The 12,172-nt window shown below is 34.5% G+C and overlaps 1 protein-coding gene across 20 annotated transcripts in view; it reads left to right on the top strand.

Annotated features, from left to right (window-relative positions):
* Positions 1-12,172, top strand: part of BBX (BBX high mobility group box domain containing) — a 271,264-nt gene that overhangs the window by 177,585 nt on the left and 81,507 nt on the right. For all 20 annotated transcript variants that reach the window (XM_074033524.1, XM_074033529.1, XM_074033521.1 and 17 more), the window contains one exon: positions 2,880-3,122. In XM_074033524.1, coding sequence (XP_073889625.1) covers positions 2,880-3,122 — 243 coding nt within the window. The remainder of the gene's footprint in view (positions 1-2,879; positions 3,123-12,172) is intronic.

The following is a 12,172-nucleotide window of genomic DNA, read 5'->3' as shown; positions in this document are numbered from 1 at the left end:
ACATTCTTCCTGAAGTGCGCAGATCATCTTCTGCATCCTTGTCTCGCAAAGCCCTGTTCTCTTTTACATACCAGTATTGTTGAACTGCAAGTTGATGTTCAGATAAACCAGCAAGCCTTAATACCTGTTGGTTCCCCATGTCTCTTCATTGACAACCTGACACATTCTGATTTGTTTCTCCTTTTTTTAATTTTTAATTTTTTAATTAAAAAAAAAATTTTTTTTCTTTCTTTCTTTTTCTTTCTTTTTTTTTTTTAAGACAGAGTCTGGCTCTGTCACCCAGGCTGGAGTGCAGTAGTGCGATCTTGGCTCACTGTAGCCTCCTCCTCCCAGGTTCAGGTGATTCTCTTGCCTCAGCCTCCAGAGTAGCTGGGATTACAGGTGTCCGCCACCACACCCAGCTAACTTTTGTATTTTTAGTAGAGACTGGGTTTCACCATGTCGCTCTAACCGGTCTTGAACTCCTGACTTCAGGTGATCCACAGCCCCCATTGACCTCCCAAAGTGCTGAGATTAGAGCCACCACACCTGGCCTGATTTGCTTCTCAAAATTTAGCTCGGGCAACCTTTTCCAGGGAGGCCTTCTTGCACTTCTTCCCGTCCACCAGTGCTTTGTTATGTTGCTGGTTTCTTGTCGCAGTCAGCATACTGCTTTTAAATTTATGTTTGTATGTTTTTCTCCCTCCCAAAACATGAGGTCCTTTGTCCATCTGTTACACGCTGAATTTTATAATTTAGTAACTGAATGAAAAGTTACTCTTTTCTGAAGGGTAGAAATATAATTGCTTCTTCATCTGATATATTAATAGTACACTTTTTAGTTTTTCTTAGCTTCCTAGTTTCAGAATGGTAAATAAAACTCCCTGAAAAATGCAAATTATTGTTACTATTATATACATAATGAGGAAGATAAATATGTAGCCTTCACCCCCAATAATAATTCCTAACATATCTCCAAATTGGATGGCTGTAACCTCAAGATTTTTTCTGTACTCTTTGTGTTTGAAGGTAATTAATGATTAATTGATTGCATTTGCAATACTTAACAGCAAAAGATTTTTTTTTTTTTTTTTTTTTTTTTTGAGACAGAGTCTTACTCTGTCACCAGGCTGGAGTGTAGTGGCACAATCTTGGCTCACTGCAGCCTCCGCCTCCTGGATTCAAGCAATTCTCCTGCCTCAGCCTCTCAAGTAGCTGGGACTACAGGCACGTGCCACCACTCCCAGCTAATTTTTGAATTTTTAGGAGAGATAGGGCTTCACCGTGTTGGCCAGGATTATCTCAATCTCTTGACCTCATGATCCTCCCACCTTCGCCTCCCAAAGTGCTGGGATTACAGGCGTGAACCACTTGCCTGGCCAAGACTTTTTAAAAATACCAGTTGGATTAAGCAGGTGATTAGTCCTAAAGTATCTGCTTGTAACAATTGCCCAGTAAACATTGTAATAAAAGAACATGGTTGCCTTACAGTTGTGGTTCTCAAAGAGTGTTCCTCAAACCAGTAATATCAGCATCACCTAGAAACTTGTTAGAGATACAAATTCTCAGGACCCGCTCCATACCTCAGAATCGGAAATTCTGGGAATGGGACTTAGCTGTGTTTTAACAGAACCTCCAGAGATTCCAGTGCATACTCAAGTTCAAGAATTAACCACTCTACTGCATAATGCAGGCTAATGGTTACAAGTTGCGTATCCCTAATCCGAAAATTTGAAACACTTCTGGTCCCAAGCATTTTAGATAAGGGATACTTAACCTGCAATGTGTCCTGCTTGATTTTAATTTTGAAACCAGAAATTAAGGAAATGGGCTTAGTAAACATTGTGAACTTCTGTTTATAGTTACATTGTTTCTAAGAAACATTATAGAATCATTTTAGCCTTATAAAATATTTTATAATCATAATATGTTCTGAGATTCTGTAATCAGAGATGTGCTTTAAGAAAGTTAACCTGGCAGCCATATGCAAGAAGTATTGTAAAGAAGATGAAAAACGGGAAGACTAGGCATAGGCCAAAGTGGTACTAGGGCAGTGGGAATGAGAATTACCCAGATGGAATGGACAGATTCGGAGCTTTGTGGAAGTCGTTGAAGACCTTTAACAATGATTGAATGAAGTGTAGGAAAAAAGAGTATTCAAAATTGATTTTGAATATTTAAGCCTAGAGGAGTCTATTCCTATCACCAGAGCATTTCACTAAACAAGAAAGCTTGAAATTTACAAGTTTGAAGATGTATTGTATAGTTCTTCTTTCAAATAATCATATTAAATATCAACTTTGATTTTTGTATACTACAAGACGCTACTTGTGATACTTGCAGAAACATTGAGTAGTCTATATTACCTTTTTATTTCTTACTTTCATGATAAATATTGTCATATTATTAGCTGTAGAAAAAGGCACTTTTCAAAGCAGAGAAAGACACAGCTACTATTCATATATTTTATGTGGATATTGTTAATCTTGATACCCATTAACCATAGAATGGGTTTATTCATTCAACAATTAGTTAAGTATTAATATTATATCAGACATTGAGCTAGGCACTATGGTTGTAAAGGTGAATAAGAGCTTTTGTCCTCAAAGAGCTCACTGTTTAGTGAGAGAGAAAATAATGTAAGCAATTATAACACAATGTAATATATGCTGTAATAGAGACATGCACAGGTTGCTATAGAAACTAAGCAGAGGGCTACATCATAAGTTAGTTACCAGCCATGAACAGTGGTTGTTGATTTTTTAAAATTATATTTTTTTCAATGTGTGAATTGTTTAAATGGAGCTAAGAAAAAATGCAATTTGCAAACCAAGACTAACTGTTAAGTCAAAATTATCCAAAACATGTTAAAGATCTGGCTTTGTTTTTGGTGGTAATAGGTTCAACTTCTTGGGGCCGATGGCCTAGAGCAAGATGTTGGTGAAACTGAAGATGATGAATCACCAGAGCAGCGAGCCCGGAGACCAATGAATGCATTTCTTTTATTTTGCAAACGCCATCGCTCTCTTGTACGTCAGGAACACCCCAGGCTTGATAACCGAGGTGCTACCAAGATACTAGCTGATTGGTGGGCTGTTCTTGATCCAAAGGAAAAGCAGAAATACACAGACATGGCCAAGGAGGTAGGTTACAATGACAAGGTATTCTGATAGCTAAAAGCAACCAGTCCTGAAACTCCCAGTCAACAAATATGAAGCACCTGTTGAAGGTCTAGCAATGAGAAGGTGAATCATGAATCAGATGTTAAGCAAAACCATAAGTGCTTTCTTTGTATGACTTGTTCCTGTTCCCCTGCTCCAAGTCCATGTAGAAATGCTGGTGGAGGTGCCAAGAACAATATATTAACAAGAAGTTTTTTCTCGTTGTCTATACCCCACTGATGGATATAAGGGATTGATTTATTGTGGAGGTTTATTATGAATAGTTTACAGTGAGTGGTGATTTGTTTATTTATTATGGTAATTTATTATGAATGGCGACTTTTTTTCTTTTTTAAATTTTTCTAGAAACTCTACTTTTATTGTCAGAGAATGCCCATGGTAAAGTTGACAATCTTAGGTTACTCTAGTTATATCATGGGAAAGAGTCTTGATCTAGTTCTGATGCTAAGTAGCTTTGTGACCATATCCATAAGTCAACCTCTGCATCTCAGCTTCTTTTTTTTCTTTTCCTTTTCTAATGTTATTGGAATGAGAAAGTTGGACAAAGATTTGTATCCTTTCTGATGCTAACATTTTTTGATTTTGTAATAAAATTATCAAGAAATATGCTTTGACTTGTTTCTGTTCTGTAGGTAGTGCCGTATGAATATTTAAAACCAATAAATGATTGACTGCCAGTGGAACAGGATGTACTGCGAGGTGTGCATGCCTGTAAATACTGTGTAGGCAGTAGTTAGTGGGAAGCATTTCCATGCTGGAAGGCTATTCAAAAAGGTGGGACATTAATCACTTCCAGAATGATAGCAGTTACTAAATTTCTTCAAAAGTTGTATCATAGTTCTTTTACTGTATTTGGAATTAATGTGAGACCATTATACATTTAAATGTATTGTGATGGATTTAGCTCCGAGTAATAAGCAAAGCAATATTATTGTGGCTAAACTTGACAGGAATAATTCTAATATTATTTCCTCAGCATTGCAACTTGCAAAAAGATCTTGGTTCATGAAAATCCCTGTCACCCAAACACTTGGTTGAGTTTTATCAAAAAATGAACCAGCAGGGGACAAAATACAGTTTCAAGACATTTTAGTAGACATCTCAGTATGTGAAAAAACAATTCTTCCAGGTGCTGTGCCTTTATTGAGTTAATTAGCTAAAAACATCAACATTAAATATAAAAATTTTTTAAAATACAACATAAAAATTTCTTAAGAAATGTTCATGGAAATTTGAATCTTGAGTAAATTATTAGCATAGTTGCTACTATGAATTAGAATTAGTAATTATATTAGCATAATTATTAATTTATTAGTATTAATGTAATTATTAATTGTAATAGTATTAATGATTATAATGATTGTTAATTATAATAGTATTAATAATTATATAATCATATAAGACTTCAAGCATTGACTGTTAAAGACAGGATTTTAACTATATAGGGCCTGTGGAAAATTTAAAATCAATTACAGTAACCTACATGATTTTAAATATTTCATTAGATTACCATAGCATAACAGTAATTAACAGTAAAACTTTCCCATTAAATAGTCTTACATTTTTCATAGTCATTCTTATATAGTAAAATAAATAATTATCTGAAACCTCATAGGGAAATGCATAAGCTTCCTATAATTAAACGCTTGAGTTTGTTTTAGATTGCCGTTTTGGGATAACATGCAGCCTGTCCCCAGTATATTGTTTGTTTTTTCTTAAAAACGCCTAATTTATAAACCCAGTAGGTGGCTACTTTTAAGAAGAGGAAGTATTATTTTCATATAGGAAATCCCTTACTAATTACTTAATTAGGTTCACAATATTTGCCATTGTGGCACTAAAATGAAATCTGTTAAGGTGGCCCAGTGCAATCTACTAAATGTGGAGACTGTAACTGATGTTCCACGTTATAATTTGCCTTGTTTGTAGTTGCTGTTATGAAATGTTGCTTCATTTCTACTGCAAAGTGCAGAAGATTCAGCTACTTTCAAAATTATTACACAATTGGTCCCTAGTTGTAAGTGATTCCTACTTGTTTCAACTTACTTTCTAAATGATTTTGCAGTTACATTAAAGGGCATATAATTGTGCTGGTGCTTTTTATGTTAATATTGCAGCCTTAATTGGAATGTCAGTTCAGTGAACAAATACTTAATAAGTGCCTTTAATTTGGCCAGATTTTGTGATAGTAGCTAGCGATACAACGCCGTTAATAAATGTGGTCTTTTTTTCAAGACTCCCCCAACACACAATCATTTTTAAAACTCTTTTTAGATGTGTAATCTTTAAATTTTAAACCTCAAATTTTAGATGTTGTCCATTAGGGTGCAAGACAGATTCTTTCAGCATAGTGTGTGGATGGGGGTGTGAATGCTTAGGTGGTGTTTGCCAGTATCTGTCCTGCCATTATCAATTGAGTGAGAAATGTTTTCTTTTTCTTGCTGTTTTTAAAAGAAGTATATTTTAAAAGCAAGAGTGAGTAATAATACAACTTTGAAAAGATTGTCTGTTTACCTGTTCATTAAAATTTCCTCTGACCCCTTTCCTTGCTCCTGATTATCTTATATTATTGCATCTGGTAAGACAAAGCACCTGTTCTGGGATTTGTTTTTAGTTTCTTAAATTATTTCCCAGTACTAATTTCAGTTGCTGAAAAAAAATGGCTGATTGCGGGTTTTGTGTTCTCTGATGAACCTTATTAGAGCAATAATTCGTTAGTAATTTTAAGAAGACTATTCTAAGGTTACAACCTGGGTTGCTTTCTTAAATTCAGTAATGTACACGATGATACAGTGTTGTGGATGTTCACAGGTTCTAATTTTTGAACGTGTGACTGCCAGTTAGGAGGCACAGAAACAATTATATCTTTCCTTTTAACATCTTCATGTATGTACTCTTACAGGAATACAGATCTCTGCATTTTTGCCTACAATACTGCTGGAACCTTCTATTTGTCATTTAAACTAATTATCATAATGAATTAAGGATAAATTGAGAGGATCACACATCTTGAACTTCAGCTAGAACACAGTACAAAGAGGAGGGAAGGATTTGGAAAGCTTAAATAATTTGAATGACCTTTATCATACCCATTGTTTTAGCATCATAGGCATGAGGCAGAATGTGTGCATTTATTGATTGATTGGTCCTTTTTGTGCTTAGCATATAACATAAGCACCAACCTGTAAAGTGAGTTAAGATTATTCCCATTCTTCAGAGCAGGAACCTAAGGAGTTAGTGTCTTGACCAACCATACATTTAGTATACAGTGGAGCTGGGATATTCTTTCCCATTTGACTCCTGTTTGTTCTTCTAATATGTATATCACCCTGTCCTCTTTAGGTGCCTGAAAGATAAGTATATTGGGGTAATTATGGCAAGAATGGTAACAATAAAATGTCATGAGTCTTATGGGAAGAATCTGCTTGTGCTGGGGAGGGAAGTAGGTGGAAGTGGATCAGGAAAGGCTTTACAAAGTAGGCAGAATTTGGCCTGGGTTTTCGTATAAGGATTCAGAGAGAAGGAAAAGGGTAAGAGTAGGTGTGGGAAACTGAAATCAATTTCAGGAACCAGATAGTTTGTTTCACCTGGAGCCTAGGTTATGCATAGAAGAGTAACAGAAAATTATGATATAAAGGTAAATAAGGCAAAAACCCACGAGAGACCAGACTTAAAAGTTTGGAGGTTCAGCTGTATGCCAATAAAACAGCTATGGAATTAAATGTAATAAAATGCAACTTGAAGGTGAACTATACTAGCCCTTTGAAAGTGTTGGTATCTATTTTTGTCAATATTCTGGGAAAGGTTTTGACCACCACAAAATTCCATGGGTTTTTTATTGATTAGTTCTTTTATGTTTCTTCCAGACAAAACGAATCTATTTTTTAGTATTTATTTTCAGCTGAGATAATTTTTGTAAAGACCATTCATTCTCTTGTTTTGGGTTCATCAGATATGGACTCTTTTCCAAAGAAAATACTCTCTCATTTTCTCTTGTATTATACTCTGGAGAACTTTTCTTAACTGTTATACATCATGCTTAACAAATAGTATAATTTGTATTCTAGCAAGCATGCTATTGCACTTTGCCTACTATTAGAGTAGCACCTCATTTATCCAGCATTCTGAGAAACAGCTGCTATACCTAAATGATTTCCACAGAGGTGAAACTTTACTCTTCTTTTAAAAACTTTTATTTTATATATTTATCCTAGAAATTTCATTAAAATTTTGTTTACATACTTTCTCAAAGTATTCAGAACATCTTTTGACTTTTTTTTGAAACCTTTAACATGTTATTTCCACAGGAATTACTTTATGATCTGTGACTTGATGAGACTTTTGTGAATAATGTTTTGTCTATTAGTAATTCTCAACTATTTTATTCTTTTGAATATCCTCTCTGCTTTTCCATGGTAGTTTTGGTTTTTGTTTTGTTTGGGTTTTTTGCAGGGGTTGGGGAGTCCACCCTCAGCTAGCACTTGCCATTTCTCTCCTTCGTCAGCCCCCTTTTGCTGCTTCTAATCAAATGGCTTATACTTTTTGAGTATGGTTTAATTAGGGACCCCACCACATTTGTGGGATATAGATAGTAAACCTAAAGATGTCAGCTTTATGTTTCACAACATTGCTTGCTTCTGAGACCTTTTCCATTCCTGTGTTCTAGATATTAGAACTTTCTTACTGTGTTTAAAGAAATATTCAGATGTTTGCTTTTGGTATGATAATAATAACTTTGTGAACATTGCTATATCATGTCCAGGTTCTTTTATAAACATTTAAATGTTTATAAACTCATTTTATTAAGTTACATTATTAAATTCTAACTCATTTAACCTCCCTTCTCATACTGTTTTGAATTGCCACATCTTTAAAATGGCAATTAAGATGCCTGCCCTCACAGAGTTGATGTAAAATACAAATAAGGAAACATATGTACAAGCATTACATGAAGTTTAAAACTCTATGCAAATGTTTGTTTTAGGGTTATTTCTGATAAGCGGCTTTATGTTGTTTCTGTTTCATACTTCTCTATCTACATGATGATTATTTTTATTATGAACTGTTAATACATTGAAGGCCTACTGAAATGCAAAAATTAGTCTTTGAAACACAAAAATGAACAAAACTAAAAATATCATTTGCCCAATTTGGCCAATACTATTCAGTGTTATTACTAGCTTTTAGCAACATAGATGTTTAATTAAGTGAACTATTTGATTTTGAAATATTAGTCCATTTGCCAATTGTTTAGTAAACACTTGTATTTAAATATTCAAATAAATTTATAAAGACTATAAAAACTCTGTAACTAATGAGGAATAAATTGAGAATTTAAACTGTGTCTCTCAAAACTCGTTTTAGTATTTGGTTTCAGATGTTAATTTTTAGATTGACAGATCTTAGTAGACAGATCACTGTCTACTTTTTAAAAAGTAACAAAATTACATTTTTAAATAAATTCTGAATTTTCAATTTTTAAAATTAGTGCACACTGATTAAACTGACTCTTCTCATAATTACTCAGATTAGGGAGTAAAATTATACTTGTAAAAAAACTACTGTTGCCATAATAATTTTCACCCTTATAGCCACATGAAGTAGCCAGTTTCTTTGCTTTCAAATTTTCATTTATGACATTTCTACAACACAACAACCAAATAATTTCCTGGTCACATATTCAAACCACTTTTTCAAGTGTATAATTTCTGTTGGAGTGACTTTATTATGAAAGTTTTGCAGGTTTAATGTAGAACTTAAGCTATTGTTGTTCAATCAAACCGTAAATTTAATTCAGTGTTCTGTCATGTGAAACAGTCTAATTAATTTTCTTTCTATTAAAAACAGCTAGCAAGAATAATTCAGATCAGATAATGCATTGAGTTGTATTATCTGAACTATAATTTTGAATTTTTATGAAGGAAAGGTCCTCAGACTAAGAAAGTACAGATTAGTACCACTTATCTGATAATTCCTTCTCTTCTTTTACCCTTGTATAATGTGATTTCTGCTTGTGGATGGGAAGAGAAACAGCTGTCTCAGAATTTATTATGCTAGAGATTCACTTAGCCCTCTATCACATATATGATTATACAGTAAAACGTGTTATAGCTCTTTCTCAGAAATCCAGTAATTTCTAGTTTAATCTCTTTTTCACAATTTTGGTAGATGATACTTCATATATTTGCAGTGGAGTCATCTGTCTTTATTTATACAGACATTCTCAGGGTCCCTCATGACTGAATCTCACTAGGGCTGCGACTTCTCTTTCACCCTCTTGAAAAGATCTAGACCTTAATAATAACTAGAAATACTAGTGGACTTTTAGATAGCACCTCCTCCCAACTAAAAACAGGCAAATGGAGAACAGTTGGTAAGTCTATCTTTTATTAAAATTAAAGTGCTTTTGTTTATCAAATTTGCATTTTTTTGTAAGTGGTCTAGAAAAGTAATGTTGAGACTCCGTTTTTAAAAGATTGACAGAATATTGTCTTTTGTCACATAAGAATGCCATTATCAAATATTAAGTAGACAAAATACTGTGACAAAGGGTATTTGATGCCAATACTGAATAACAGTAAAATCAGTAGCAGGATTTCTAATTTATTATTCTTGCTACTGAAACGTGGTAGTGGATGGGGCCTGAGAGAAGGGATCCAGCATTTACCAAGCACCACAGGTAAGTCAGGAACTATGTGTCTACTGCAAAGCAGGATTCCCTTAGCTTATCTAATTGGTTGGAAATTTGCAGAAAGAAATTGGAAGCCATGAGATGAATTTTTATGTAATGGGAGAATTTTGAAAATCAATATTTTTAACAAAAATTTTGTTATCTGACAGAGTCTTCCGTTGAAATCTTAGGACCGATAGCTTGTTTGATGTTTTTGGAGGATAAGTGAGCTTCCCGTCCCACCATCAGTATGAACAGTCTGGCCTTGGATATCTGGGGCCTGTCTCTTAGGCCTTTTCAGTCCTGTAATGAGGAATTTTGCCCACATGATTGACCTGCACGCTAATAATTTCACTCAGATATTCACTTCAGAGGCGTATACAGAGTCTTCCCCCATTTCTCCCTTACCCAGCCTTCTCTGTAATTCCTTTCCTAATAGTCTCATCACAACAAATGATTAAGCCTTTCTACTATTGTCTCTTTTAGCTAAATCAGAGCAAGTGATTGATGAAGTGCCAGGTTCCAAGAACAGATAGACATCCTCATACCCTGAGGCTCTTCCTGCCTCCACCCTCGCTTGATGCTCATATACTGCTTGTGTTAACTTGTGTTTTTACATGAATTGATGGCATCTGTATCTAAACTTTAAACTCCTTAAGGACAAAGACTGTGTGTTATTCTGTTCTCTCTCTCTCTCACATTCTTAACTCTTCCACTCAATGTATATTTGATTGAACTCATGAACGTGGTTTTGAACATCTACCTTGAGTTTAAGAATCTGCAAGATTAATATTGTGATACAGTTACAGAGTGTAGACCCTTATAGTAAATTCTGTTATTGTTTTCCATAAAACCCCACGTATTCCCGGCCTTTCTCTTGGCCTCTGTTATTCCAACTCATATAGGTAGGTAGCCCTTTTGCAGATCCATTGTAAAACCACTTTTCCTGCCTGAGCCAGAGGAAGCGATGGTCCAGCCTTATGGACCATGTGTAAAAAGAAATTATATATTTTTTTGTAAACTGTGGACTGTAAGCAATATGAAGACAGGGACTCCATCAAATTCATACTCTTTTCTCTCCCCAGTGTCTAGCAAGTGTCTGTCATCTAGTCAGTGCTCACAGAATATTTGAGATGTGGATAGGTGAGTGGAATACATGCAAGAGAAATTGGGATGTGGTGATTATAACTGCTCTATGTGATTTTCAGCACCAGCTCCCCATTGTCAATTAGTTTAAGCTGGACTCTGTTGGTATGATTGGTGCTTTAAAATTAGTTGATGCTGGCCATCATTCTGGTGACACCTGTCTAGCATTTTCCACAATTATGACTTCCTTCTTAAAATTTTTAAACTACTCCCTCCCAAAAATAGATAATTTTATTTATCATGACAAATATGTTAATCAATTTGTTTGAAAGTCTTTTGACACTTTATAAAGTGGTGACCTTTGTTCAAGTGACTGTTCATCTGACACACCCGGCCTGTGTGCTTTTACTGGGACACAATAATGATGCATGCGTCTGCTACTTCCATTTTCACCTCACCCTGCCATTTGTCACTTTCCACTTCCAGACAGCAGGCAGAGCTATTTGTCTGCCTCAGCTTAATATGTAAATCCCTCATGCACATGAATGCACTGTGGTAGTGTGTCTCTTGTATCACATTTGATAACTCCTGACACGTTCTGCTTTTTGATGGTAAATTCTAGTTTGGCCTTGTGTCCAATTTTAATTATTTTTGTAAGAAAAATGGGACTGTATTCTACAGTTTTTTTATGCTTACTTTCCTTCTACATGTATCCATGTATCAATAGGCATATATATCTTACAGGTTAAAAAAAATGGATTATTCAGAAACTTTGAGTTAAGATAACATGAAATAATTCTACACCATTGTCAGTTAACATTGCATAATTATCTACATCACAGTTTTCATTTATGTGATTTAAAGGGAAATGATAGGAAAAAAAGTATAGCCTTGGTATAAGGAAAGTACATACCAAGGAGAAAGGACCTTTTTCAAACTATTGGGTAAAATTAAAAGCTGTTTGGAGGTTATAATGAGTTAATGTCACACATTAAGTTACCATTTTAAAAGGCAAGCTTATGGGATTGAATGAATTGTATTAATTTAATAAAATATCTAGCAATAATAAAAATTGAAGAATATGTGGAAAATACATTCTTAACAGATAACTTTTGGCAATATGTAACAAATAGCATAAATGTATTTTGCTTCATGTTATTGTCATGCAAGACATAAAAGGTAGCAGAATTGAGAGAAATGGTAACAGGAGCAAGCCACAGAAAAATGAAGGAGAAAGATGTTGTCAGTGAAGGCT

This window comes from Macaca fascicularis, chromosome 2 (assembly GCF_037993035.2).
Source record: "Macaca fascicularis isolate 582-1 chromosome 2, T2T-MFA8v1.1".
Lineage (NCBI taxonomy): Eukaryota > Metazoa > Chordata > Mammalia > Primates > Cercopithecidae > Macaca > Macaca fascicularis.
Note: the sequence above shows the minus strand (reverse complement) of the source record. Positions and strands in the feature narration are given on the sequence as shown.